Below are 26,602 nucleotides of genomic sequence, written 5' to 3'. Positions count from 1 at the left end.
AGCCACTCGACCAAGCATCTCGCCGAGAGCAGGCACCGCGCTTTTTCGAATAATCACGGCTCAACGCTGGAGCCCGGGCACATCCATTCGGATTCTAGTCCGACACTCGAGAATTAGCTCAGTTAAGAGAGAGAACGACGGGTTGCTGGATCCCGATCCGATTCTCCACGGGATCCCTCCGAACGATCCCCGACAGTGCATTCATTCGTTCTTCGTGAAGACTTCAGATGATGACGAGTCTCTCGAAGATCCGAACTGTCTAGTGTGATCTCGTGAAGCGTCTTCCCAGATCCGAAGAATTATTATCACCCTGCCCGCTTCTCATCGCCTGTTCTGGGGGTTCAATAAGTTCCCTCCGAATCGTACCCGTAGCAATCTGCGGGAATCGCGATGGCGAAGCGAAGAGAGGTGCCTTAGGAAGTGTATTTTTGGAATAATTTTGGTAGGAAGGATTGCCATTCGAGTGTAGCTCTGTAACTCCTGCATTGATTGATCCATCTACTTATTTGCATCACAGTCGGAGTATGTCTGCCCCCACCGACACAGCCCCTCTATTTCCCTCCGATACATCGATGGAAAAAGGGAAGCTCAATCCAGGACTACTGAAATCAGATTATGGCCGGGACGTGAGTTGTGCCGCAAGGGGCACGATCTACTCCTCTGGCACAGAGGAATGATGGGATTTCCGCGCGTGAGCCTCTCTCATATCGAAACTATTTGTTTACACCCCGACGTGACAGAACTCGTCTGCTATGTTTGCCAGCTGACGGATTGGGCGGCCCGGTGGTCCCTCCTATGTGTTCTCCCTGCTCTTCTGGATGAGTTGCGGTCGTCTTCTTACCAAAAAGCAAATCTGGGTCCGACGGAGGCATCGAGGTCTCGCCTAGGCCAGGTATAGCTTACTTACGTCATCCTGACGCTCGCGGAGCTGGCTGCCCCCTTCCGACTGCCTCTGTCCTGGAGACCGCGAAATATCGCGCTCCCCTGCGCGGAGAGAAGAGAAATGATGTTTGGCAAAGGGCTGAGACCGGATTGGCGTGGATCGACACCATGATTGATTATCGCGACTCGGAGCCTCTGTGCTCAATCAGGAGAGCGCCGGTCCATTACAGGTGAATCCTCGCCTCCAGAAGTAGCTCTGACCCAAGTATCAGAGCGGCAGCTCTGTCTCCCGGAAGGCTACATGCGAAAAAGACTACATCTTTCTCTGCATGATGTGGGACAGATAAGGTCATCATCTGAAGAGTTCACGAAGAGCGAATGAATCCGTTGGGGATCGTTCCGATGTCCGAACGTAATCGGCCCAAATTCTGTCCAAGTGTAAATGCGATCATGCCTCAAGAGCCTCCGTCTTTGGAAAGCCTGCGCAAGAAGCTCTTCAATGCAGCGAAATCGGGCGACGCGTCGGTGATAATCACCTCGAAGGGACAGGATCGGAGCGCATTGCTTCATCCAGCGTCCTCGGACACCGTCCTGCACGTCGCCGCTCGTTACGGGCACCTTGACGTCATAAGGTTTTTCTACCCAAATATTTTGTGAAGTCTCTCTGCGGAGCCATACAAGAGATCGCGACTCGCCGTGCTGAGCTTATTTCCGAAGATGAAAACATTTCAGAGCTCTTTTGGAAAATTTGAATTTGGATTATCTTCTGACTGCCGTCAATCAGGATGGAAAATGTGCTCTCCACGAAGCCGCACAGAACAAACACGTTCCGGTGGCTCGGTATCTCATACAGAAGGGTACAGCGGTCGACGTTCTGAAAAGAGCTGATTGGTAAGCGCTGTTCCTCTTCTACCATGAAGGCATGAGATTTTCAGGCGACAATTTGATTCAGAAGATTGATAGATGATTCTCTAATTCAGGACCCCCCTCATGCTCGCCTGTACCCGAGATCGCAACACAGAAATGTTGAATCTTCTCCTGGGTGAGGGAGCTCAGCCATGCCTGCGGAACAAAGACGGCTGGACCGCGCTCCACATTGCCGCGAGGTGAATCAAAAGTCTCCTTCTACTCTCATTCCTCTTCTTATTCAATATTCATTCCTCTCAACCTCATTGATCACAGTCGTAACGCTTATATTTACTCCGAGAGCGCAGAGAGCAATGGGAGCGTCTTCATGAGCTCTCATCGTCATCCGTCGAATCCTGCTGGTCCCTTTGGATATCTTGAATATGCAACATGTCGATGAGTTTCTCAGAATTGGTCGAATGAGCAAAACGAATCACATCTATTGGCAGTGCATAGTTTTGATAGCTCCCAGTTCTTATGCCCCCGCCGTGAGCGGAGAATCGGAAGACGGGTGCTTCTTGCGCGCCCATTCCATGGAGTTCTTGCCAAGTGAACAGCAGGGCATCGGTCTGCTGGCAGAACGGGTTGAAATCGAGCAAACGAACGTAGTCCTTCTTCGTTCGGAAAACGTCGAAAGCGTAGTTTCTCAAAGGAAAACGGTTTTCGATGTATTCGCTGAAGAATGACACGATGTCGGTGACGATTTGATCCTTCTGCTCGGCTATGTGGGAGTAGACTTGGCTCGTTTCCCTTTGAGAAATCCCGATCAGTTTCCTGTTGTTGACGAAACATCGGAACTCGAATGATGGTTCGATCTCGACCCATTTCCTCAAGATGAGATGATGTTTCAATGACTGATTCTCGGAGTCTCCTTTGCCTAAAGGGGAGTGATTTTCCGAGCTCAGAACGACATTAATACGTATAAGCTCCTGTCCAGAACCGGCGGGATTCCCTCACGATCTTCTGGATCGAGATCTCGCCTAGGAAATACAAACCTGGGTCCGCAGGATGAGCATACTCGAATGGATCTACGAGATCATGAGTCGTTATGCTTGAGCTTTTCAATAAGAGGCAGATATCGATGAAAGTGCTACAGCTCAAGGTACGATTGAGAGCGATCCACGACGCATCTTTGGGCGAACTCCAATCTAGCTTGGGAAAACAGCGCCCGCCCAATTTCCGGATCTTCTTCATGACCTTGCGTGAGAGCTCCTCGAACTTTGGCACCTGTGGATCCATAGGATGTTCTGTTATCGTGCTCTGGCATGGAAGAAAAATTCTGATGATGCGCTACTCGATGATTCGCGGCTCTATTCTGTGGTGCTACACGACATGACCCTCGACTTACCGCGGTCTCTCCCTCATTCAAATCGTCTTCATCTTCGATATCTGACCAGGGATCCGAATCTTCGTCGTCTGAGTTCTGATCTCGTCTCCATTCGTACATTTTACCGGGTAAACGTATCGTGTCGTCAGACAGGAGGTATTTCACAAAGTCTTCTGGGAGTTCGACGACGAACGATAGAGGAGTCACTTTCTCGAACTGGGCGTACCTACTCATCAGAACATGTGAATTAAAGTTTTGCGAGGGATACCGTGCATGTGATCTGACTGTTCGAATGCCGAGACCCTTAGTTAGTGATCTTCCATGAAATGAATCTTCAACTGCAATTCTCACCATCGGGGGAAGCTGCATTGTAGAATTTCTTCGCGAGACACTTTGGGGACTTGGAACTGCGTGCTTTGGCTATCATCTGCCATATCTGTTTCCTCTGAGAGCTCCAATTGAGAAAAGTGATGGATTCGAACACGGTTCTGAACACGATTTCCACGTTCTGTTGACGGTGTGTGTGCTGACAGACACAGCGCGCACACACTGCGAAAGAGTGTTTGCTGATGGTGCACAACCGATGCGGCTGAGGCGATCAAGAGCTCGCGTGGCGCCAACAAATTCCTGCTCTGTCGGATCGCTCATTATTGCGTCGTTGTGAACCTTTGACATACTTGGTCCTCCTTCGAAGCATAGTACCTCGAGCTCAAAGCCGCGTCTACCTCTGTCTACGTCTGACGAATAGCTCTCGGGGGGTCCGAGGTTCGCTCGACTACGACTCCCGACCTCCACGAGTTGAGGGATTTGCTGATTTATGGTGTTCCGCGACCTCAAACTTTTTTCCAGAACCGGTTCATTGGAAAGTATCGACCTCCTCCTCAACGAGGATTCCACCCTGTGGAGAACTTCCAGCAAGAATGGTCGAACACCTCTACATACCGCAGGTCAGCGAACTTCTCCTGATTCGGAAGCAATCGCATTGCGTTCTAATAGGGGATCCCCATGATGGTGATTCGAGCGCTATAAGACGGGGCCGCTAATCCATTGCCGGATTCCTGGAGTGATTTCTTTAGTTCACGGAGAATTTTCGTTGTTTCAGCCATCCACGGACACGTCGATGTTCTGAACAGGCTCCTCACTGCCGGCGGTACGTCATTGGTGGACTCCGAAGACTCTTGCGGTACTACCCCGCTGATGGACGCAGTGAGATTCGGTTCGAAAGAATGCAGCTCGCTCCTGTTGAACTCGGGGGCATCGCTCGAGAGAAGAGACAAGATGGGACGGAACGTGCTCCATATTGCAGCGCAGAGCGGGTCATCGAGCGATATTCTAGATCTCCTGCTCGATAAGAATTGCTTGCAAGTCAACTGTCGGACCGCTAATGGTCAGACTGCGCTTCATCTTGCCGCGAGGGTGAGACAAGAGCGCTTCCAAGTTGTCAGTTTACGTGAGCGGATTTCTCGCTAGGTCTACAGTGGAACTCCAACCCGCTAATTTACATACATCCTTTCCAGGAAAATCAGGTGGGCTGCTTGGAACACCTCTTGTCGATAGGAGCTGATCCCGCCTTAAGAGACGACACGGGTGCGACAGGTACCAAATTCAGGATCCTGCGACTACTTTGGAAAGTATTGTCCGTACAGAGCACAGATTCTGACATTTTCCCCCTCGTCGCAGCCGGAGACGTCGCAATGAAGTTCAACAATCGCACGCTCTGCGACATACTGCGTACGTGATGGATCGATTCAACTTGATTCCAAGATGAGGATTTCCGTGGGGTTCAAATCGTAGAGAATAAAAGAGCCGAGCCACCAGCTTAGTCAGGGAATGATATTTTTAGCCTCAAGCCTATCGGAGGTCGACCCTCCTTACTTGGAGATGGCTACATTTCCGATACGGCGGGAGCAAACCTAAACAGGATATATCAGGGACAGGCGGGTGACAAGATCGACACCCTCGAATCGCCAGGGAGGGAATCGAGAAGCCGCAAGAGCGAGAGATTCCCCTGTCCAAAAGCCTGTGAATGAGCGCCGTGTAGAGGGAGTCGTCGAGGGAACCAGACCTCAGTCAGGTTCCTCGTCGCTTATGACGGACCAGTGCGACGAAGGGTGGCACGTCTTCGGGTACATGATGCATTTTCGAGTTCTGATAGAATGTCGTTCTCGGGATAGACAGCGAAGGAAATCTGCAGCACTTGAGCGAGAGCGTACGAAGTCTCGTGCGATCTGGATGGCGACGAAGCAACAGCTTCTCGAGAAAGCGGATCGAATTCGGCAACAATCACCTCTTCTCTTTTTCCTTGGACTCTACCGAATCAATTTTCATCAAGACTCGCGTTTGATCTCCGGTTTCGATGCCGAATCCTGGAACGGGGAGTACCGAGACGTCTGACAGCGGCGGGAGGCGGGAAGAAGGCTCTCCAGCGATTCTGAGCTCCGAGGGAAATGTCAGCTGCATCAATTTCACCGTTTCTCTAGGGGCATTTATCTTGTGTTTCCTAGCGTTCAGATCCGTGATGAACATTATGCAGGATTTAAGCAGCGGAAGCTGGAAGCCTGATGACGACGCTCTGCCTGGACCTGAGGTTTCGGAAAACGCGCCTTCGATAATAAGGAACACAAGTATAATGAGATAATGGTCGCGATAAATTATTGTGGATAGACCAGAGCGATTCACTCTGATTCCGGAGCTCTCTTGAATGAGAGAATGCAAGCTAGAATTCGCCGACGTCTCGACTGCTATTGGGTTATGTCGCTGTGCCGTGCACAAGGACGTCGAGTCGTGTTGGATAAAGACTCGGACCCTTCACATGGCAGGTAGGCTGGCCGCTCGTTTAGTTGCAGGTTTCGAATATCTCCTTCAAGTTAGTTCGACTGCTTCCGTGGAGATAGCACCCGGAGTCCAGCCTCACAGCAGGTCTATCTTTGCTCAATCACTTGCATGATCCCTCTCCGTTCGCGTCGGCTCGTGCGCGAGGAAACCAGTTTCTATTCCCCTGCAGCAGGTCTCCTGCGATTTCCTCAAAAGGAGCACTCTCAGGACTGACCTCCGAAATTCTTCTGGTACTCAGACGAGCACTCTTGGACCTCCTGGCATGGCAAGCGATATCGGGTCGACAGTATTCTTTGATTGAGATGCCGTCCCTCTTATATCATCCGGGCATGCCCGCTCATTTTCCGAGCCCCTTGAACGTGATCGTCTATCGCAGAGTTCCCCTGATAGAGGGTGCCCGAATATTTTCTCCATTTGAACTTTGAAAGTAAAACCTGTTCCATGCGCGTCGAATGACTTTCTCAAGTCACATATCACACCCCCTGGAACTTCATGCCCGTACGTGAGGAACAGCCCGTTCACAAAGCAGTGCCCTTCGTACGTAGGCTGTCTAGTAGGCTGTCTGGGTGAATATTTCGATCACCCGGTGGGTGCCCTTCTATGACCGGGTGTAGTCCATCCAAGAGGTGCCCTGCTAATGCAGACAACACAGAATATAGCTGAGTCTGCTGAGGAATCCTCATCGCGGGGTCACCGCGCGAAAACCCATCTGATGTTCATGTTGCGGTTCATTGATAGATAGGCGGAGCTCGAATTCTGTTCACATTCCAACCGCGATGACCGCGAGTGTGGCTCGGAATCATTCGGATAGTCATTCGAAATAAACTTCGCTAAACTTCGCATCGAGAGCGACTACCTTCGTCAAGCTTCGGCGTTTCCTAGATTAAATAGCGGTCAGACTGCCGCTGATCAAGGATTTTGAGGCGAGTCATGTTCGAGGGTGATGGAACGTGATCCACTAAACATGATATATAACAGTTCGGGACATATCAATATTAAGCATACGATGTTTGACATCGATATTTATTGAAGAATGACCTAGGGATATTTTCTCTTGTCACACAACAATTTTACAAAATCGAGCATTAGCGATCGATTATGAATATGATATCTCATTTCACTACCGGGCATAGAATCACTGATGCAACTTTTTCAAAGCCGGTTGCAACGTCGGCTTCTCGTGGCTCGAGGAAGGACGGGCTCAGGAGAAAATGAGTAGCACACCAGTTCGGCATAATCCTCGATGTTGACCGGTATCACGGGAGTGCAGCCCGGCTCGAACACAACCTCGACAGGCGCTCGCGGAACGAATGAGCGTCCCTGAGTGAAATGATGCTCCGCTTCGTAATCAGGCCCTTCCTCAGCTCGGGGCGATCCTTCCCGAGCGGCGTCTTCTTCCAACGAGAGCTGCTGCAAGCGTGAGCTCAATGAGCTCTCGGGACGGGTACCCGCAGGGCTCGTTTCGTTTCTGGTGGACTCGAGTGCACGACTGATATGCCGGCCTTGAGCCTCGCCATTCGCTCCCTCTTCTTGCGGCTCATCAAGGTTGAGCCAACGCAGCCACCTCAAGTACAAGGCGATGAGTTCTTCGTCTCTGTGGCCCATCATGTACGGCAGCAGGCACTCATCACGTCGTCGGCGGCGGCGGACTCTCCTGCGCCTGTTGTCCTGCCTGTTGTCGGCCATATTCGCTAAGTAAGGTGAATCTCACGAATCTTCGCGTCGAGCTGTATTCCCTCAAACCAAGCGAGTTGTGTGGCTGTGTATTAACTCGACGAATTTCCGAGCCTTATATATCCGCTTTTCGTTCGGCTTCGCCATCTCACTCTCTCCTGTGGAGTCGGGGCAACGGCAAAACCTGAGAGGGAAGCTCGCCCCTCTTCTGATTCGATCGTGTTCGACGAATGGGCATGCATTCAAGTATCTCTCGCATACAGCGGGGGTGCTCCAATTCGATTCCGATTAGCGCACCCTCTTTAGATGTTTCGGAAGCTCAGCCTGTAGACGTGGCCGAGGATGTGGGGGAGCTCTGCGTAGAAAGCGGCTAGGAACCGTCGCTACGCTAAGTCAAGGGATTTTGTTCTCAATTATGTGTTTCTGGTCTGCTCCAGAGAACATCGATTAACACTCGAGTAGGAACCTCGATTTCTGGGGCTGAATCCGGCTCCCGCAGTCGGTCGGTCGACTTCTCGAATCGCCCCGCTGGGTGGACGCTCCGCAAAGATCATTCGAGGATCCCCAGAAGCCGTTTCTCGGGCCAACTTCAACCGGGGTCGCGCCGGACCGGATTGGATACCCCCCGAGCATAATGCGAAGCGGACGCACTCTGGTACAAAACAAAGTGGCCAGATGTACATTTGCCGGGAAGAGACGGACTACACGACCATGCGCGGAATTATACGGCGACGTCTTATTCCTCGAAAGCGCGCGATCACATATGACGGACTTCAAGCCGGGGGCGCCCTTCTCGGAGATACCTGTTTTTGCCCCCAGCCGAGGGAAAGCGATGATTTCGGCTCTGGAACGAATCACGTGGGAATCTCCCGGCAATGTCGGACGACGCAAAACTCAAGACCCCCTCCAGTCGAATTCGAATCCCCTGCTGACATGCCATTCCGATCGTGATCTGGAGGGAATTCGATGCAGTGAAGGCAGTTTGCACTTGAAGGCGAGCCTGTCTAGCTCTGTTTAGTCGCGATCCTGCTCATGATTGACGGAAAAATTAATTCCACCTCATTCGAGCCCCGGGTAATGTCTGGTTGCCCTATGGAACTGAGCCCGCCGGAATGAAGCGGCAGCCGGATATTTAAGTGATATTTGAAAGTGCCGTACGTGGTCTACATGACGCTGACGCGAGCATGAAGCTCATGGAAGCTGTCCGAATGACGGTAACAGCTCCCGACGTTCTTCAGCGGGCTCCTCGCGAGCTACAAGGGTGCCCGACGTCCACGAAGAGATGATCCGCGAACGAATAATTAGAAATCACACCCAGGGACGGAAAGGCGGTCTCATTCTTGAACTTCTAATCGATGGTTAAGACGGTGAGAAAGTATTCTGGTGCTTAAGCAGACCCTCCCTTCGAGTTCTGCCGATTAGGACGCCTGCTTCACATGACCTTTGGAAGGAGAAGGAGCTCTAAAGCTCGACCGGAACGAGGTCTCTCTTTCTTATGTCTGAGGAACCGATCACGCCCTCCCGTCTCGCTTATTCCCCAGATGAACGTCTCTGATATAGAGCTCAATTGAAAAACACCCACGGGATCACAGGCGGAGCCATTGTGAAGAATCAAGACGGGGAAGATGAATTCTGTGGTTGATGACTCCTCGAGCGCAACCCAGGGAATACATCTTGAATATACCGGCTGACGATTCGGGGAGCCTTTCGCTCCTAATCGAGAAGCCAAGTCAGCCTCAGATTCGAATGTCTCATTTTCACCGTGCATTCAGGCGGCGCTTCGATCTGGGTTGATCCTCCGGGAAGACGCAGCGATTCGAGCAGGCATGATCTCGACTGGTTCCTGTGGATTCGAGAAGGGATCGACCCACATATCATGCGTTCGATCAGTGGTCGCCGATCGCCATTCCGGAGCAGATTCTCTCGACGGATTAGTCCGAGCCGAACTCTCTACTTCTGCCGGAGTGTTGCCGGAAGGTTGAATCTGCCGGACTCTCTACTTCTATCGGGGGATACTTTGCTCGGTGAATGAATCGACCCGCGAATCGCTCTGTCGATCAACGGGGTCGGGAGATCCGCTCGCCGTTCGAGACCCCGGGCCGGAATTGGCCGCTGCCTCGATTATTCGTTTATGGCGCTCGCACGAACTTCCCATAAGTCCTCCAACTCAGCGCGTATACTTTCGAGGAAATTGAACTCTACGCGAGGCCGCTTTCCCTCCCATCCGCTCTATCGCTGACGTCGTCCGGATTTCGGTGCGCTCGCGACCGTCGATCGAGATGAAACATAATTCCGGTATGAACTTCCAGCCTTCACTGCTTGCGAGGCTGCACGAAGTCGCCCCTAGCGCACTATTTCATGGTGATTTTAGCGGCATCGAGAGCATCCAGGCTAGGAAATGAGAAGCATATCCCAACCTTATGCGAATAATATCCATTTTCGATGACTCCTTCCAAAATGGTGTCATATCTCCGGAGATCTATTTACGGGATCAGTCCTGTACATCGCGGAATAGTGTGTGTGAAACGAGTACGAGCACTCTTAAACGGCATTTTTTCAAAGAGGTGAAGGTCTTGGAGGAATGGCGAGTCATGTCCGAATAACATGGAATATGCGCATATTGCACTGCAAGTGAACTTGATTCGCATCCCAGAACGACGGCGGCTGCATCAAACAAGCATAAGATGTTTGTGATCGATGTTTATTGGAGGAAGATCCAGAGATAATCTCCAGTGTTACATTGCGCTCACCATAGCATTGTGGAATCGAAAAATCGAGAGTCGTGGGATATCCGCCCCGAATTCGATGTCCAGAGCACAGAAGCAAATGAGCAGCACGCCGGTTCGAGATAAGCCTTGATGTTGACCGTTATCCCGGGGAGGCAGCCGCGCTCGAACACAACTTCAGCAGGAGGTTGTAGAACGCGTGAGCGTCGCTGGGCCCTTTGATGCTCCGCTACGTGGTCAGGCCCTTCTACAGCTTGAGGTGATTCTCTTCGATGGGCATTTCTCTCAAACCAGAGACGCTGCACGCTCGAGCTCAATGAGGCCGCTTCACGAGTCGCCGCGGAGCTCGATGCGCTCTCGGTGAAATCGCCTGGTAGACGGATGGCCCGGCCTGGAAGCTCGCCGGGTCCGGGCGCTCCCCCTCGCCGTGGCTCATCCATATCAAGCCAACGCAGCCACCTCAGGTACAAGGATATGAGCTCTTTGTCTCTTCGAAAAAGTTCCACACCGCATTTATACAAACGGACTGCTTGTGACCCTTGATCGTGTCAGTTAGAAGGTATAAAGTCTTTATATAGTGTGCATATATATGTACATTGCTCTGGGAAGGTCGAGTTCACAAGTCGTCTGCGTCCTTTGAGGGATTGTAAGTGTTCAGCCGGTCAAAAATCGAGCCTCAGGAATTCGTGGGTAAGCTGCATTAGTCCCTCGGATTGTTGCAGAACGCCTCGTATACATTGGCCGAGAAATCCTTCGAGCAGGAGCTGTTCAGACTTTCCTTCACGAAGCCGTTGTCCCGTTTGTAGATCTCTGTTTTCAAGGATGGCAATAGAGTAATGAGATGGCACTTCCCGTCTCCGACATAGCCGAAAGCCTTCGTCGCAATAGCGTTCAGGCCTCGGAAACCGGAGCCTATCAGACGCTCAAGAACGGCTTGGCAGTCATGACATTGCAAGATGTCTCTCGTTTCGGAGGTTAGTTGATTGAGGATTTCGGAGTTTGACAGCGGATTCTCCTGCGACGTGCACGCCGGCGTCCAATGGTCCATCATCAGATAGGCCGGAGCGTTTTCGATGATCTTCACGTTCGTTCTCACGAAATTGAATCCCAGAAGAAAGTCGTCCGCGGTGACAACTTGCTTCAATTCGATGGGACCGAATGCAGCCAAAACATGGATCTTGACGACCCGTATCACCTCGTGCACTCCTTTGTCGAGGAAGTTCTGGAGCATGTTCAAGTAAGCGCTATGGACTTCGTTCGCCTGGTTGGATTTCCGCCTTGAATTCGCGAGCATGTAACCGCCTATGATCCCCATCATCGTCCTCAGCGCGCAGATGAGCAAGCTTTCGGTGTAGACTGATGCGACGCCGTAGGTCAGGACTCGAATCTTTATTTCATCCCACAGGAAGATTCGATTCTCAGGTTTTGCTCGGACTTCCTCCAAGATTTCCTCGACACCTAGCTCTGCATTGAGTTTCCGGCGGAGGGTCTCAAGCAGATTCAAGACGGACTGATCCGATGTCTTCAATATGGCATCAAAATGCTCGGCTCGTTTCATCTCGTCCACGATCTTCTTCCGGATCTGCTGCCGGTTTTCCTCAAAACTGGACTGATATCGGTGCGCAGCATACATGCCACCTGCAACCAGACCACCGAAGATGAGCTTCTTGGGATGCCTCCTAGCGAAATCGGCGACTTTCGAAAACATTTTCCGCCGGGCGTCGGATCACTAATTTTGGCTGGCTAGGGTGAATCAGGCGAATTTTCACTCTAAGCTGGATCTTCACGTCAAGAGACTTGTGGGGCTGTGTTTAGTCGATGAGTTCTCGAGCTCGGAACGCGTCTTTTAAACCCCCTTGTAGGTGGGCTGCGCTCTTCCGCTCTCCTTCGCGAGGTTGAGGCGACATCCATTCTGCAACTTTGAATCAGCGAGGTCGTACAGGTCCCAGCCAATCTCGGACGACGATTTCTGACGACCCTGGAGAGCTGCATTGAGCGCTGTTGATCAGAATCTCTCGATCCGGTTTCAATTATATTCATACCCTTGAGATGTATCCGAACGGGGACCCCCCGCTCCCCCGCGTAGATCATCCCGGATTCTTGAGATGCCTTTTTTGCAATCCAGCTCAACTGAGCTTCACTCCGAATCGCGGATCACTCCAGATCAAAACGATGCGAGGGGGACTTCAGAAATCCGAGAGGAAGCATTGGTCTCAGATTCGAGAAGCTTTCCGATGAAACGAACAGAAGAGGAGATCCTTCGAAAATGAAGATTCCGTTTTTCGTGGCTTTTCTCTGACCTTGACGAGGTCTGCTCTATCGAGTCTCCGGGCAGACATCGAAGCCCTCCTTGTTGGTGCCGGATCCCGAGTTGAGGAATTGAAGGTGGACATGTTGCCGCTAAACATTGTCCGATCGCGAATGTGTTTTTAATGAGATAAAAATTAAACGGGAAGCATGCTCTCCGTTGATTACAGTGCCGAATGTGCTTCGAGGAGTCCCGGAAGAATGATTCCAGCCCAGAGAACGAATCACGTGGAAGGCTTCCCCAGAAATCCGCAGGTCTGATACTACCGGGCAAAATCCCGAAGGTGAAAGGGTGGAACTCGAAGGATGTCGACGATGAATAGCTCTGATATCGACGCGGAGTCCTGTTCCGATTGGAGCTGTCGTCGGATCCCGGATGGGGTGTGCCGGAGCATCACCGACGCGAGCCTTCCGAATATACGTAAATATACCCAGTATGCCACATCATGCAGTGAGCAGAAATATGCAGTATCTTGGAATATGCGACTCTGCAAAATATGCAATTGTGCAGGGGAATGCAACTATGCGAAAGATGCTCTACTCTACTGCTCCAAGTGTTCATTCCTTTGATGGAAGTCTCTATAATTGAGCTCAATCCGGAGTGGTATACGGGATCAAAGGCGGAATCACAATGAGGCAATAAGTTGGGGATCAATTCTGTCGACGATGCTGGCTAATGCGAAAGGATTATGAAGATCCGGGAGAGCAGGCATGGACCAGAGTCATGGGGGGCGAGAGAAAGCGCTGACGACCTGATCGCCGCTGAGAGACTCCTTTAGCGACCTCATCTCGGTCGGATGGGAACGGAATCTGCATGTATGGGAGAACACATCCCGATGAACTGATCTCGATTCTAAACCGAGCGATAAGATTCGCAACTGAGGAGAATTCTAATCTCCATATGGATGGCAGTTCTCGAAGTGAGGAAGTTCTCCCTCAAGCCTCAAGAGCCAATCAGGCCCGACCAGCAAGCATCCGAAAATCTAGACTACTCGAAGGACGCGCCGGGGCTACCGAGTGTTCAGGGAACGTTCCTGATGTATCAAAACACCACTCGGAATATCTCGGTATGCCGGATGGACGTTTCTGGTCCGGGATTCGGCAAAAATTCAAAAGGAATCGATAAAACCGAGGTTCCGGCAATCGGCTTATCCGCTGCAGGCATCAGAGAGGCCATGGGTTACGGTGCGCTGACGGGATGGATGGCAGACATTGCTCGGAAAGTTTTTCGACGAACGGAACCGACCCTGAACCAGTAGACACGACGATTTCTGCGGTACGTGTGACCACTGAAACATGAAGGATCATTCGTCCTCATGCAAGATCAAGCTAAATCAATGGAACTCACTCATAGAGAATCTCGAGAGCCTTTTGGTCTCGCCAGGAGGGGCAGACTAATGAGCAAGTCGGAGATCATCGTGGTCTTTAGAGAGAAAGAGAAGCTCAGCGTGTATGCGTCATCCATCGATTGATTGATTGATCCATTTATTCACTTCATCTTAGCTAAAAAACTAAAACTCCCATCGGGTGGACGTCATTCAGAATAGATAATGTACAATAGTTCATACGGAACAAGTTTTTACATCACTCAGATCATTCATCGGTACAAAAGTATTTTCCCATCTTGATAAAAAGTGTTCCGAAGTTTGCATCATCGTGACTTCCCTTGTTCGAAGATCAGAAGGAGACCCAGGGCGATATCAGAGCAATTCGATGCGACGAGTTGATATCCATGGTTTGGCCAATCTCCAACGGACGTCCTCAACATGCGCGTCAACTTCGGATTAGGAACGAGTGCATGCATGAATGAAGTAAACCGGATCGAGTCGCGGATCTATCGACGAAACCGCTGCCGGGGCTCTCTCCTGAATCGTGGACGAGAAGTCGATGATTTTCCCTCGCTGAAAATATTGATGCCGTCGTCGCCAACCGCGCTTCGTGCACGGAAGAGGGGGCGTGACCGATGAAACCGATCACGCTTTGAGCTGACTGAGTGGATTATTCAAAGGCATGAGCGAGTTCCGACCACGAGGATCGTAGGACTTGGGGTCAGGACCCGAAGACTGCATAAGTCCAATATGCTCTCCGTTACCGGGTGATTGCTACATAAGTTAAGCCGAGGACTCTCACATTCCTAATGTGCAGTTGGCAACATGTGTTCCCGATCACGGCAGCTTGTTAAGTATCCCGCTCCTCGGACTTGATCTACCCCGGAATGACTATGAAATGCTCCGTCTCTCAAATATGTCGGCTCTACAGAGAGGACAGCTTTCAAGGAGGTTAGCGCACTTCACACAGAAACCCGAATGGTCACACGGTTTCAACTGGATAGTAGCTTCGAAGTCTACGCATATCGAACAGGCATTCGCCACACCTGAAATGATCAAACGAATCGCATAAACCACAGTGAATCGTCACTTGGTGCCTCAGGCAGATAAGCAAGACCTCAATCCACCCTCATCCTGGCGAGGCGACGTCGATGTCCAAGAAGTATCGAGCTCGGGAAACACACCTATTGAGCTCCTCCGCAGTTTGACGTGCCGCGGGATGACTCTTGCATTTTCGGGGCTCAGCTCCGCGCACTGGTTGAAGCACTGGTACTTTCGATCCACCGGCGGATAGACTAGCTCATGGAGGCCGAAATTGAAGCGGCACTGTTGGTAGGTCATGAAAGACGCAGCCGCGAAAAATCCCGAGCCTTTCGTGGAATCGAAGATTCCTGAACAGAGCACGGCCGGCAAGGCGACGCCATTCAACGAGAATATGCAATCCTGTCGATCGATGTCCAGCAGGCAGCCTTGGAGACATCGAGAGAAAAGCATTAGGATCCGGGGGCGAAATATTGCGTATAAGCAACCACGTCAAAACGGAAATACACATTTAGGAGGGAGAAGAAGTCTCTTTCCAAAATTAAGTTATTCACCGAGAATATCGCCTGGCTGCCATTCTTTATGATCGATCGGCGTCTTTCTCGCCCGATGCCAGATACTTTGACGACATCCGTCGTATGCGATCGAATACTGATCATCTCCAATACCGCAGCCGTCATGATTAGAGAACCTCGAGTCGCGGGTGGCCCAACCGATCTGCATGATACCGCTTGTCACCAGATGAACCTCGTAATACCAACAGCCTCGGGAAACCTGAAGCGGTAATCGGGAACAAGTTAATCTCGGAAAGGATTATCTACTTAGTCCTAGAATCCTGTTCGGAATGAGTGACATTCGGTCAGAATGTTTCTTGATCTCCCCTTCCGTCGCGGAATTTCACCTCAAAAGTAGATCGAACGAATTCGAAAGAACTGGCATCTGTGCGAGCTTCCAATCCATTGGGTGATATTTTCAAGTATTCTGACGCGTCATTGTCATTGAGCCTGACATTTATTCCAGTCATATCGACCTGTGGGGAGTGGAACTTTCGTGTGAGCGCTCAGCTAAAAGCCTCGGTAGGGTCAGCCGATGACGATCAGCGAAAAAATTCAATTCTCCTCGATAGCTTACTTTCTGATAGGATAGTTCTCTATCGGGAAGGATGAAGATGTTGTCGAGAGCCCACTGTGCGCAGAAGCCAACTTGACGTCGGACGAGATCTGATTCATCAACCCACTCTTCCAGAGTTCTGAGCGGATGAACTTCCATGTCGGGTTGCTCGGCGATGAAGCGCTCGATGATGACTTTGTTTTCTAGAGTTTGCGCGAATTTCTCGAGCACGAGAAGGGAGAAGAGAATCACCTGGAAGGATCAGGCTGGTGGGTATCTGACTGACTGAGTGAGCGCTCGATACTATTGAGAAGCCTCACGCAGACACCGCAGAGTTCTCGACGGATCAGCGAATTCGCGTCAGGAAAGTCGCCGGTAGGAGTTCCACCGACACGCGCCCCCTCTGCCAAGTTGTGCGCTTCCTCCACATCAATAATCAATAATTATTGTTGATGTCATGCAAAAGTCGGGAAAACGATGGAGTGAGCTAACGTGACTTCGAGATAGAACTCCACCCTCACGCTTCCGCCTCGAACGAGTTCGTTTCCAAGGTCGACGACTGCCGGCGCGATTCGCCTACGCCCTCGGGGACTGTTGGGCTTCGATGGATACCGCTCAACGCTATTTCGCTCGTCAGACATGAAATCCGCGACGAGAGCTCCCCGTGCCCAGGGACGGAGCTCCGTTTTAGCTACCACGAACAACGAAGAACTTACCTGAGTATCCTGGTTTCTGCGGTAGTCCAATCTTTCAGTGAGGAATGTCAACGTCGTCGTGTTGAGAAGGCTGACCGCGGAGGGACCAGCCAGCTTGTCCGCTAGCAGAGCAAGCACGACGCATAAATTTTTCTCGTACGCATAATCTCCGGTTGGTAATGTCGTGAGAAGATCGACGAAGTCTGAATTCAAAAAAGCGTACCCTTGAGAAAGCTATTCCCGATTTCCATCGAATTGCTGGATTTCATTTCCCTCCTATCTGCTTCAGACTGAGATCCCGCCGATATATAGGGAAGAGCTTACCCATCAGATCTTCTCTGCTCGGGAGAGGGCAATCGTCGAGCACCGTCGATATCATACCGGGTCCCAGAGGATCATCCAGAGGAACGATTCTGCAGAGGGTCTCAACGACGAGCACCCACTTCTTGTCCGCCAGGCGGATCAGCTGCGTGACGAAGGCTGGCGGCTCCTGATCCTGGTTTTCGAAGGTTCGGAGCAGCGCGAGAGCATCGCGAACCAATCGCTCCATTTGCACCGCAGATTCCGCCCCTTGAAGTCGGAACCGTTTTCCCCCTTACAATATCGTGCAATTGAAATGCTCACCCCGAATCGTCCCGGAGATCGTTCTCTCCGGAACCGGCCATGGTGTATCTAGGTCTGGGCAATCCGCGCACATTCCCCATGAAAGGATGGCTTTTTGGGCTCGTGATAGTGGAAATGACTCAAGGGGGAGGGATATTCCTAAGCCGAAGGCACATTCGAAAATGGAGGTTCTGAGAACATTTGTACAGATACATTCAAGCAGAACGAGGTATCTCAACGATAGGGCGGGAGCGATAGAATGGCTTCTCTTTTGGTTCCAACCGGTGACTCAGCTCAGCTCAATGAGCGAGGAGTCGGAGCCGATGTAAGTATGACACTCGAGAACGAAACTTGACACTACTCCACGAGTCGCTCAATCATTTATTTATCGGAAATTTGAAATTTATCGAAATCAATCGGACGACGGCTTACCGGTGAAGTGACCGTGACAGACCTCATCGTTTTCTTCTTTCGACGGTTTGCAACAGCTACTGCCCATTTCTGCCGCTGAGCGATGGGGGGCCTAACCCATATCTGGAAGAGCGGCGGAATAGTAGAATAGGAAAAATTCACGTTTCCCCCGTAGCCTACCGCCCTTGATATTTAGAACATCTTCTTATCGGATGTGACGAATCCGATTCCAGATTGCACCGGATGGGAATGGCGCGCTCAGAACAACAGCAATATAACCGGGAGTCGAATAATCTTGAGGGATATGCGCAGAGGAAGTCGGGGCACTTGGCGTTCAAATCTCAGGCCACTGGGCCAGATTCGAAAGTTTCGCGCACGTTCCGAAAGCTGTCATGCGACCTATGGAGTGTCGGCATCGTTCCTATCATTCCCTTCGATTGCCTGAGTCCAAAGGTTCTCTGCCTCGATTTCTTGAGGCCGATGGATAGAACCGGATCATGGAAGATTGACTTACCTCCGAGAGATCACAGCATCCAAGAAATAGCGAACGGCGACGAACGGCGGTCGCACAGAATGAGCCGTCTCGATTCAAGAAGAAGACCTGCGTGTCGCCATATTTGTTATGGGCCAAGAATCATCTGGGTCTTCGAGACAACGCCCGCGCTTTCACTCTTCAACGTCACGCGCAGCGAAGTGTGAACGATGGTTTTCTTCGTCAAGAGTTGATAGTAGGCTCTCTCGGCGATCGCTGACAGTCTGGAAAATGTTCGTTTGCAGGGGATTCCATGAGGATATTGGACTACCGCGAACGAGAAGGGAGAGAGAGCCGTGTCGTCGGCTCGTAGGAAAGAGTGCGACGCGCTCCTATTCGAAAGTTCTCCCCAAACGTGAGCGAATCACGTCTTCACGGATTTGACGAAAACGAGACGCTTCCAGGTCTTTCGGTGCAGAGTCCCTGGGTTCCTCCCCGTTGTAGTTCTACGGGCGAACCAGCATAATCGAAGAGGGGGTTTACTGTACGGTTCTCGACGTGAAGCGCGGTTTCCCTTGCCGTTTCGCCGTTGTTGTTTCATGCTCTCGCACACGACGGGCATCGGTGGCGCGGATTCGATTAGCTCGGATCGACGTCGTTCCTACACGTCTAGCCGCGGGGAATCTGTTCCAGTCTGCTGAGAGAGATGAAGTCGTCCTTGTGAGTGAGATCAGTGGCTTGTCACGGCTCCTATTTGCCGGTGCTGAGAAGGCACGATGTTCAACTTTTTGTCGCCCAAAGACGACAGGTTCTTGTTTGATGCCTGTCTCCAGGTCCGGGTGCAGGATGACACCCATCGGTGAGTTCGGAGAGAAAGATTCTCAGTTTTTTTCGCTGTGGCGAACCCGATCGAGGGCCAATGAGTTCGTTGCGTATCGATGTTTCTGAGCTAACGGAATTTCGAACGCGCTATCGGCAACGGTAATATATGACACTTCTCGATATTGAGCGTATTCGGGAACAGGGATTATCGACCTAATGGGATAATTTCCCAACGCGAGTTATTGAGGTTTCCTGCTCTCAGATGAGCCTCATTGATCAGTGGCTTCAAACGCCGTCCGTTATCCTCTTTTTGAATCAATGAGGGAGGCCTCTCTCGTATGACGGATTCCGTCCCATCTACGACCGGTGCGGTGTCGGTCTGATTCTCATTGGTCGGGGTCAGCTGGCTCCGAGACGGTATAGCTCCCCGGAGCAGCTGCTTCACAGACTCCTGATCACTTAAGTATCCATCGCTACGAGGCTCGCTGCGGTCACATTCGTTAACGAAAGCATTCATGCTTACTCTTTCAAGGAGCAGCAGATTACGACTCCAGATACAGCTTTCGACGGACGTCTCCCCGTTCTCGGCGGAAATCGTACAGCTCCATTTATTCGACGAGAACGATCCATACGCTTGTTACTCAGCACAAATCAACGATGAAGTCTTCCAGCGGTACGAGACATATTTGTTTTCCAAGAGGGAATCCCAAGAGGGAGATGCATTGCCATGAGCTCTGAGAATCAGTCCCATACGAGGACGACGGCATTTCCCCACAAGCACAATGTTCTCCTGATGGGATCTCCCACTCTAAGGAGCTCCCGCACACTCAGTCTGTGCTGAGAGTCTTAGCCTTCGCTGCCGTTACAGCTTGAAGATCCAGCAGCATCTCATTATCGAGTTCGCAGCGTTTCCTCAAACATTGGTCGAACTTCTCCGTATGTGTTCGAGCGAAGAATCGTTGGCATCGCCTCGGTGAGTCTGAATGGGATTTTTAGCGAAGACGCGGTTCCGCTCGCGTGTCGTTTCTCACAGGGAGCGTCGGTAATTCTAGTTACCAATGTGAGCTGCGTCCGGAGAGAATATCGAACAGCGCCGTGTTGGACATCACAGAAGTCAATGGATTCAAGAAGTTGGTTCACCTCAGCATCCGGCTAAACCAAGCAGACGAAGGCAATGTGCGCAAGAACATGATCACAACACTAACGCGTTTGAAGGTAGCGTTCCCGGTCTCGTCCAGGCTTCAGATACAGCGAGCCGAAGTTCAATACCCGCGAACCTGTCTAAGATTAGAAGTTCGGTGATACTAATCGAAAGGAATATCTTGCAGCTCGACAAGGACCGCGCGGAGGAATGTCTCCGAGCGGCTGAAGCGAAACTCCACGAGCAACAGAACAAGTACGAGCGTCAGATGGAGAGTCAACGCTTACAGATAGAGAAGATGAAGAGCGATTTCGAGCACGACATGAATCAATTGCGCTCGCGGGTCAACCTGGAAGTTCGGCGAGACACGGACGGCCTAAATCGCGTAAGATCAACCCGACCATCACTGAAGGATTTCCCTCCGATGACGGCGCTCCTCGAACGTCCGCGTCGATCGACTGCCTAGGTCAAAACGAGCAATTATTCTCCAGGAAATTCAGGACCGCATGGATCGACTCTGCTTCGAGAAAACTGATATCGAAACCTCGCTGAGGTCTCGTTTGAATTCGCTGGAAGAGCAGATAAAGTCTTTTGATAACCAGAAAGCTTCCTTGGAGAACCGTATCCGAGAGTCTCAGTCTGAAATCCAACAGGTCGAGGTGCGAGCAAGTTTTGTCCGAAATTCTTCTATCCGAGCGTGGGATAGGGCGACGAGCGTGTTGATTGCGTATCATCCCATCTTTGAAATCTGCCCCTCCCGTGGAGAAACCGGCGTTGACTCTCAATCACTAAATAAGTCATTTTGCTTCCTGACAGCTACGTCTATCCCAAGAGAAAGAAACGAATCGTATGCTCCAGGATAGACTCGATATATTGAATCGCACCGATCCGGGGAAGGAGAACGCCGAACTTCGACTGAAACTCGCGCAGGTGAAAGTTGATCTCGAAACGGCCAGGAGTACAGTCTGCAAACTGAATTCCGAGAAAAGGTATTCAGATATGATGCAAGAATTCCGTTACCGGTCAATTTCGCGTCTCTCTGGAGAACCGAGGAACGGAAAAGTCCTCGAACGAAGGTTCTTCCTTCCAGGCATCTCGAAGAGTCGTTAGAGCACAAGCAAGGTCAAGTCGAGCGACGAGATGCAGGCATCAAAACCATGTCGGAAGATATCCTCCGAGCCAACGACATAATTCAGAAGTTACAGGCGGAGATAAAGACCTACCATTCGAAGGTAAGTCCCGTCCGGGATTTCTTCGAGTAATGGCGGGAGATGATTGTAACGGAAGGCATCTCTTGCAGCTCAAGGTCCGTTCAGACGTAATAATGAAGCAAGAAGAACTCTTGGAGACGAAGGATAAAGAATTGCGCACCCTTCGGAAGAACCTCGAGGGTCAGAGTGATGATCCTCGATTGCTACAATTAGAGGTACGGGGATTCGGACCCCGAGACTAATCATTGAATTCGAACCCGCGGGAAAAGTAATATTGCGGAGTATATTCTCCAACCGCGCGGCACATCAGCATGCGAGACGACTCAATCGAGATGTGGTATTTACAGAAGCAGATTGCCCATAAAGATAGCGTCATTCAGTGGCTGAATAAAAAACTCAATGAGCTCCAGGGTCATAAAGTTGACACGCCCCTCATGACAGCTCCTAGTCCTCTTCAAGAGAATAACCCCGCAACTTTTGGACGTCACTTGAGCAACAGACCGGTACGGAGACTTTCTATCTTTCCTTAGGAACCCATTATAATATCGAATTAGTCGGATTCTGACAACCGACCCCCTCCGATTCGGTGAAGGCCCGGTGGAATGAATGAAGAGCTTCCCTCGTTTTTCAGAGATGACCCCAAACTGGAACTGGTAGCCTGCTGAACGTTGTGGGTGGCGAAACCTGTTCATTGTAGAATTGATTTGGATCATGGAAATACACTGAGGCGAATTACACATTGAGTTTTTTCTCTCTTTCCCTCGAATCGAGGGCGAGACATTACCTCCACGTCATGATGTACGCCTAGAAAGGAGGAAGAGTCGGAGGGGACTTCCAGGTGGAAGTAGAGGAAACAGAATCATATTCTCCGAATTCGGAAGTAGGTACCCCTCCGTCTACCGTTGTGATTTCCTTCATCTGACTCGATTCCTATTAGAGGCCGAAAGAGGATCGCATCGCCGGCATCTCCGGAATCAAACCACTTCCCCCTTCCGAGATTGACGGTCATGAACAGAGTGTCGGAACGCCCTAGAAGCACCCTCTTACGACTCGAGAATTCGCTCTGGAACTCGTCAGTTGTACTACCAATCTCTCGCTCTGGGTGCTGTTAGAGTTGTACCTAGGATCGCTGAGAGAGGAGGTCCGGGCCGTGGAAGGAGTTCCATCTGATTATTCTCCCGTCTTGTCTTCCGGCGCATGCCTTAGATGGCGGGCTCGGCAGCAACTAGGCTCTTCCGGAGGAGATCTAGGCTCGGTGAAAAAACCCGATCCACGCTCCCCATTGAGCTACTCAACGTGAACGGACTTGGGGGTTCCCGAGCATCTCAGATAAAATTGCCCAGCGAGCCGATTTCAATCCCAATGTCCGATGAACTAGCTCCGGGGGTAGATGAACTCGCCTTCGAGAAAAGGACATGCCACGACATATCCCTTCTAGCTCTAAGAGCTTCGATTCTGAATCTGTACGTCGAGCAGCTCGGAGCCTCGCGAACGAAACACGTTTGCGCTGCAAAATGAGTTTTTGAGCACGTGAAGTCGGTCTGGACGGCCGACGTGGTAAGCTGGTCTTGCCCTTCTATGGCAAGCGTGCCGTCTACTGCGAAAGAGACTCTACCTTTTCCGTTTTCACCCTATTTCGTCATTCCATAGCGTCCAGGGACAGGGACGCTCCACGAGCCAGAGGTCGGAAGGACGAATCTTTCTGCCGACTATTTAAGCAATATAAGGATTTGGAAGTCACAATTAGGTTGGCAGCCTTAGAACGTCTCCGAGGCTGTTCGTTAGCGATCCCAGTGAACTCGTAGAACGATCGGGAATACATCCATACCCAAACGATTCCCTTTGAATCCTGTCGTTTTCCCGGGGATTTATCGGTGAGGATGCAGGTGCACGCCCACGTTCGTCGCTGCCTTCTCATTCGGAACATTTGTCAGCGGGAGTATGTACAATTCTCGAAGCATCGTCCGATAGAGTGAATCCCCGGGGAAGAGCGGTTCAATATGAGAGCGTCGCTGTTCTCCGGAAGAATTTGTGTACGAGTAATGTGATACAGCGCGGTAGCGGGAAAACGAGTGTGAAGGAATCAGAGGTGCGGGCAGGCGGTGTGCGCTCGTGATGTTTGGATGCCCCAAACCAGGGAGAATCGTCCGATCGCATCCACTTGTGCCTAGCCGACCCTCGTGGTGGGTGCTCCGATGGAAGCGATCGCTGCCGATGATGTCACTATGAAGTGAAAAGTTTGAGCTCTCACGATGGCGATTCCGAACTGCTACTCAGGGAAAGCCACCGATCCATCCTCGAATAGTCTCCGCAATTTCTTTATTATTGCGAACTATTCTTTCGAGCGCCGCGCCGCCCGGACCGCTTCCGAATCATTCTGACTGATCCATTCCCGTCCTGACCGTACAGGAGAGCGTTACCGTCGTGTCTGCGAATTGTTTCTCCAGAAACGGAAGTATGCCTCCAATAACCACAGAATCCGATGGAGAATCTCTTTTAGTACATCGAATCTACCGAGGAAGGAGCGTTTCCCAATTAGAACTGAGGAATGAAAATTAAGACTATATTGATTTGAATCACGATGAGTGAATAACTCAGGATAGACAGCAGGGAAAACCTGACTTTACCCTCCGTTCTTCTACCAAATCGGAAGTGCGGGAACTTGCGCTTCCACAAACCTTCCGCCCCCCTTCCTGCTCCTGTTCCGGGTCACATCGGGTCCGTCTGAGAATGAGAAGTGAAAATGGCTTGAATAGGAGACTTTCCACGTGAATCGGCCTCGGAGACTGAGGATTGGACGACAAGCGTGAATTGGACACGATTCTAGAGTCAGGGCTCCTGCATCAAGAGGGAAGCTGATTCCAAACGGGAGTCTACTGCGAATCGATCTTCGAATTGCCAAGCTGACCGGATATCACGGTGAAACCGTGTGATGGCACCTTGTTTCTCTCGTAGTCTCTGTTGTGTACATAAAAGAGAGTGTAAGGAGGAGTGAGTGAATGGGTGCACGTCTGTTGTTCCTTTTGCTCCGTGAGCTTCTCTTCTTCAAGTTGTCGCTGTTTCTTCTCCCTTTCCTCATCTCGAGATTAGTGGATGAACTGACGGTGCAGTCAATGGAAGAGGCCGTCTCCAACGTCGATCCGCACGGTGCTGTCTCCGAGCGTCTGACCGAAACGGAGAGACGTTCTCTGCATCGCGTCGTCGCTCTGGCCAAGTGATGCTCACAATGCTGGTCGAGTTCGAGTCGTTCCTTTCGCTCCGACTGCCGTGACCTCAGCGATCCGCGATCTCGGGAAGCGTGAGAACCAGGATGGGAATTCATCACAGGAAGCTATTGCCGCCACCGTAATTTCCGTGAAAGTGTCGATCTTAAACGGTGTCTGTGCTCGTGTTGGCCGTGGCGGTCTTCCATTTCAACGTTGAGGCCGGAGTTCCAGCGACGACGGTGGTGACGGTGGCGGCGACGACGAGAATCAGAGAGTCAAGTGCGGGTCGAGAACCAGCTGCAGCGACAGGGGTGGTCCCGGCGGGCGCGGCGGCGGCGGTGGCCGGAGCGTCGGTGGCGGCGGTCTTCTGCTGATCTACCTCTTCAGTGATCTACCTCTTTCCAGTTTAGCCAGCGGGCGCGCCGGGAGGGGCGGCAGCGGCCTCGAAAAGCCCGTTGCCTCTTTCCAGCGGGGCCCTTCCCCGAGCGCTCCGGCCCTCACCACCCGACGTCCGAACCCCAACTCGAGGCAGCAAGGTCTCGACTATTTCTCTCTATCTTCAGGACGTTGCGTTGCTCGTTCCTTTCTTCCCCTCGGTTCGAACCGACAAATATTGTTCGGCTTGGTTTTGGCGGCGATCGCTGGCCCGCATTGTCGTTTTTTTCGTCGAAACGAGGGAGGTGTGTCTGTTGTAGGAGGTGACGTCAGAAGACATGGATACATCCTGAGCCTCTTCGGTTTCATCCCCCAGCAGTCGGTTCGAAAGGTTTTTTTCCATCGGTACACCTAGTACCTACGCCGAGACTGACGCCTCGGGAAGGAACAAGCGGAGCAAACGAACGAAAGCAGCCGCTTGAGGAGACTGACGTTCCAACCCCGTCTACAGCGACGACAGCAGGTGTAGTGGAGTGACATCAGTGCGGCAACGCTCCCGGAAAAAAGAACACGGGAGGAAACCGAATTCCTCTCCAGTCCGATCTCTTGTCAGGCGGGTCAGACGAGTCCCCGACACCAGTTGAAACCAAGGATATCAAACTCCGAACGAACGGTGAGTCCCCGCGAGTTGACACCGTGCGGTAGTGCCTATCTACAGGTTGATGCTCGTCAAGTGTTCAGACTGTTCCGTTACGGGGAAATATTCCCCACTGTTCGATTGGCTCTCGACGCGTGGTAAAGTTCCCCATTGATGGATGAACTAGCAAGACATAGATAGTGGGAGGAAAAAAGCGCCAGAGGTGAGTGAGCCTGTGAGTGTGGCCGTGTGCGTGCTTGAAAAAATTCTTCAACGTTACCCCAATCGGGCAAGGTCTCAGCTCTGTGATACTGACCCAGTTTCGAACATGGCCTTCCCTCCTGCTAAAGCTTCCCTCTCCTCCGTCGTTGGTCGGTGCGTTCGCTCGTCGTCCGTCTGTCTCCAGCCTGTTTCGCTTGAGTCGGACCAGCTCGACATCAGGCATCCGTGCTTTTTCCCCACGAGGACGATTCCGAATCGACAGTTCGTAAAATTCCCTTATCCATTCTGCGAGGATGTTCCGCAGAGGAGTCCTGCGTCCCGCTCTCTCTTTCAGCATGGCTCCTCCGCCAGATCTACGGCACTTCAGGGAAATCCGCGGCTCTCCAAACTTATCTCGAGCTCTTCGGCATTATCCCCGACACTCAGAGCAGTTGTCTGCCGCCGAAAATCAGTCGGGGCATACTGGGAGATCCCTACTGAATATTCACCGCCGGAGTCGAGCCTTGTTGTTTCATTCGAATTGATACCGCTCCCGTCCGTCCGCTCAGAATTTTCCGGGACCGCGTAAGGACCATTGAGCCTCTCCTTTCATTCATCGATGGAGGATTATCGTCTGACTGGGTCCCTCGATCTGACCTCTACAGAGCGCCGTCGAGATTGTGGTGCAATGC

At 51.5% G+C, this 26,602-nt stretch overlaps 6 protein-coding genes across 6 annotated transcripts; 3 read left to right on the top strand and 3 right to left on the bottom strand.

The window, feature by feature from the left end:
- Positions 1-1,332: 1,332 nt before the first annotated feature.
- On the top strand, positions 1,333-1,992 carry LOC100904918 (ankyrin repeat domain-containing protein 16-like). Its single transcript, XM_003747215.1, has 3 exons — positions 1,333-1,514; positions 1,615-1,773; positions 1,863-1,992. The coding sequence occupies exons 1-3, from the start codon at positions 1,333-1,335 to the stop codon at positions 1,990-1,992; spliced, it is 471 nt and encodes a 156-aa protein (XP_003747263.1).
- A 122-nt stretch (positions 1,993-2,114) lies between these two features.
- Positions 2,115-3,927, bottom strand: LOC100904776 (cell division cycle protein 123 homolog). The gene is made up of 4 exons (XM_003747214.2): positions 3,467-3,927; positions 3,137-3,341; positions 2,784-3,015; positions 2,115-2,665 (listed from the first exon to the last, which is right to left on the bottom strand). Exons 1-4 carry the CDS (start codon positions 3,547-3,549, stop codon positions 2,115-2,117), a joined length of 1,071 nt encoding a protein of 356 aa, XP_003747262.1. The 5' UTR covers positions 3,550-3,927.
- A 108-nt stretch (positions 3,928-4,035) lies between these two features.
- On the top strand, positions 4,036-4,854 carry LOC100904630 (serine/threonine-protein phosphatase 6 regulatory ankyrin repeat subunit C). Its single transcript, XM_003747213.1, has 3 exons — positions 4,036-4,126; positions 4,218-4,531; positions 4,633-4,854. The coding sequence occupies exons 1-3, from the start codon at positions 4,036-4,038 to the stop codon at positions 4,852-4,854; spliced, it is 627 nt and encodes a 208-aa protein (XP_003747261.1).
- Positions 4,855-11,050: 6,196 nt separating this feature from the next.
- On the bottom strand, positions 11,051-12,058 carry LOC100904484 (peroxisomal biogenesis factor 3-like). The gene has a single exon (XM_003747212.1). It carries the CDS (start codon positions 12,056-12,058, stop codon positions 11,051-11,053), a length of 1,008 nt encoding a protein of 335 aa, XP_003747260.1.
- Positions 12,059-14,424: 2,366 nt separating this feature from the next.
- Positions 14,425-18,649, bottom strand: LOC100901463 (RING finger and SPRY domain-containing protein 1). Its single transcript, XM_018640965.1, has 9 exons — positions 18,360-18,649; positions 17,867-17,968; positions 17,156-17,401; positions 16,853-17,034; positions 16,158-16,388; positions 15,928-16,056; positions 15,581-15,800; positions 15,170-15,454; positions 14,425-15,031 (listed from the first exon to the last, which is right to left on the bottom strand). Exons 2-9 carry the CDS (start codon positions 17,931-17,933, stop codon positions 14,877-14,879), a joined length of 1,515 nt encoding a protein of 504 aa, XP_018496481.1. The 5' UTR covers positions 17,934-17,968; positions 18,360-18,649; the 3' UTR covers positions 14,425-14,876.
- A 444-nt stretch (positions 18,650-19,093) lies between these two features.
- LOC100901321 (spindle assembly abnormal protein 6 homolog) lies at positions 19,094-22,223 on the top strand. The gene is made up of 11 exons (XM_029112545.1): positions 19,094-19,176; positions 19,672-19,812; positions 20,008-20,112; positions 20,192-20,354; positions 20,468-20,665; positions 20,772-20,939; positions 21,097-21,269; positions 21,371-21,512; positions 21,581-21,706; positions 21,839-21,994; positions 22,123-22,223. The coding sequence occupies exons 1-11, from the start codon at positions 19,094-19,096 to the stop codon at positions 22,126-22,128; spliced, it is 1,461 nt and encodes a 486-aa protein (XP_028968378.1). The 3' UTR covers positions 22,129-22,223.
- Positions 22,224-26,602: the final 4,379 nt, after the last annotated feature.

Source organism: Galendromus occidentalis, unplaced genomic scaffold (assembly GCF_000255335.2).
Source record: "Galendromus occidentalis unplaced genomic scaffold, Mocc_1.1 scf7180000077514, whole genome shotgun sequence".
In the NCBI taxonomy this organism is placed as follows: Eukaryota; Metazoa; Arthropoda; class Arachnida; order Mesostigmata; family Phytoseiidae; genus Galendromus; species Galendromus occidentalis.
The sequence above is the reverse complement of the archived record's forward strand: the minus strand, read 5'-3'. Positions and strand labels throughout refer to the sequence as shown.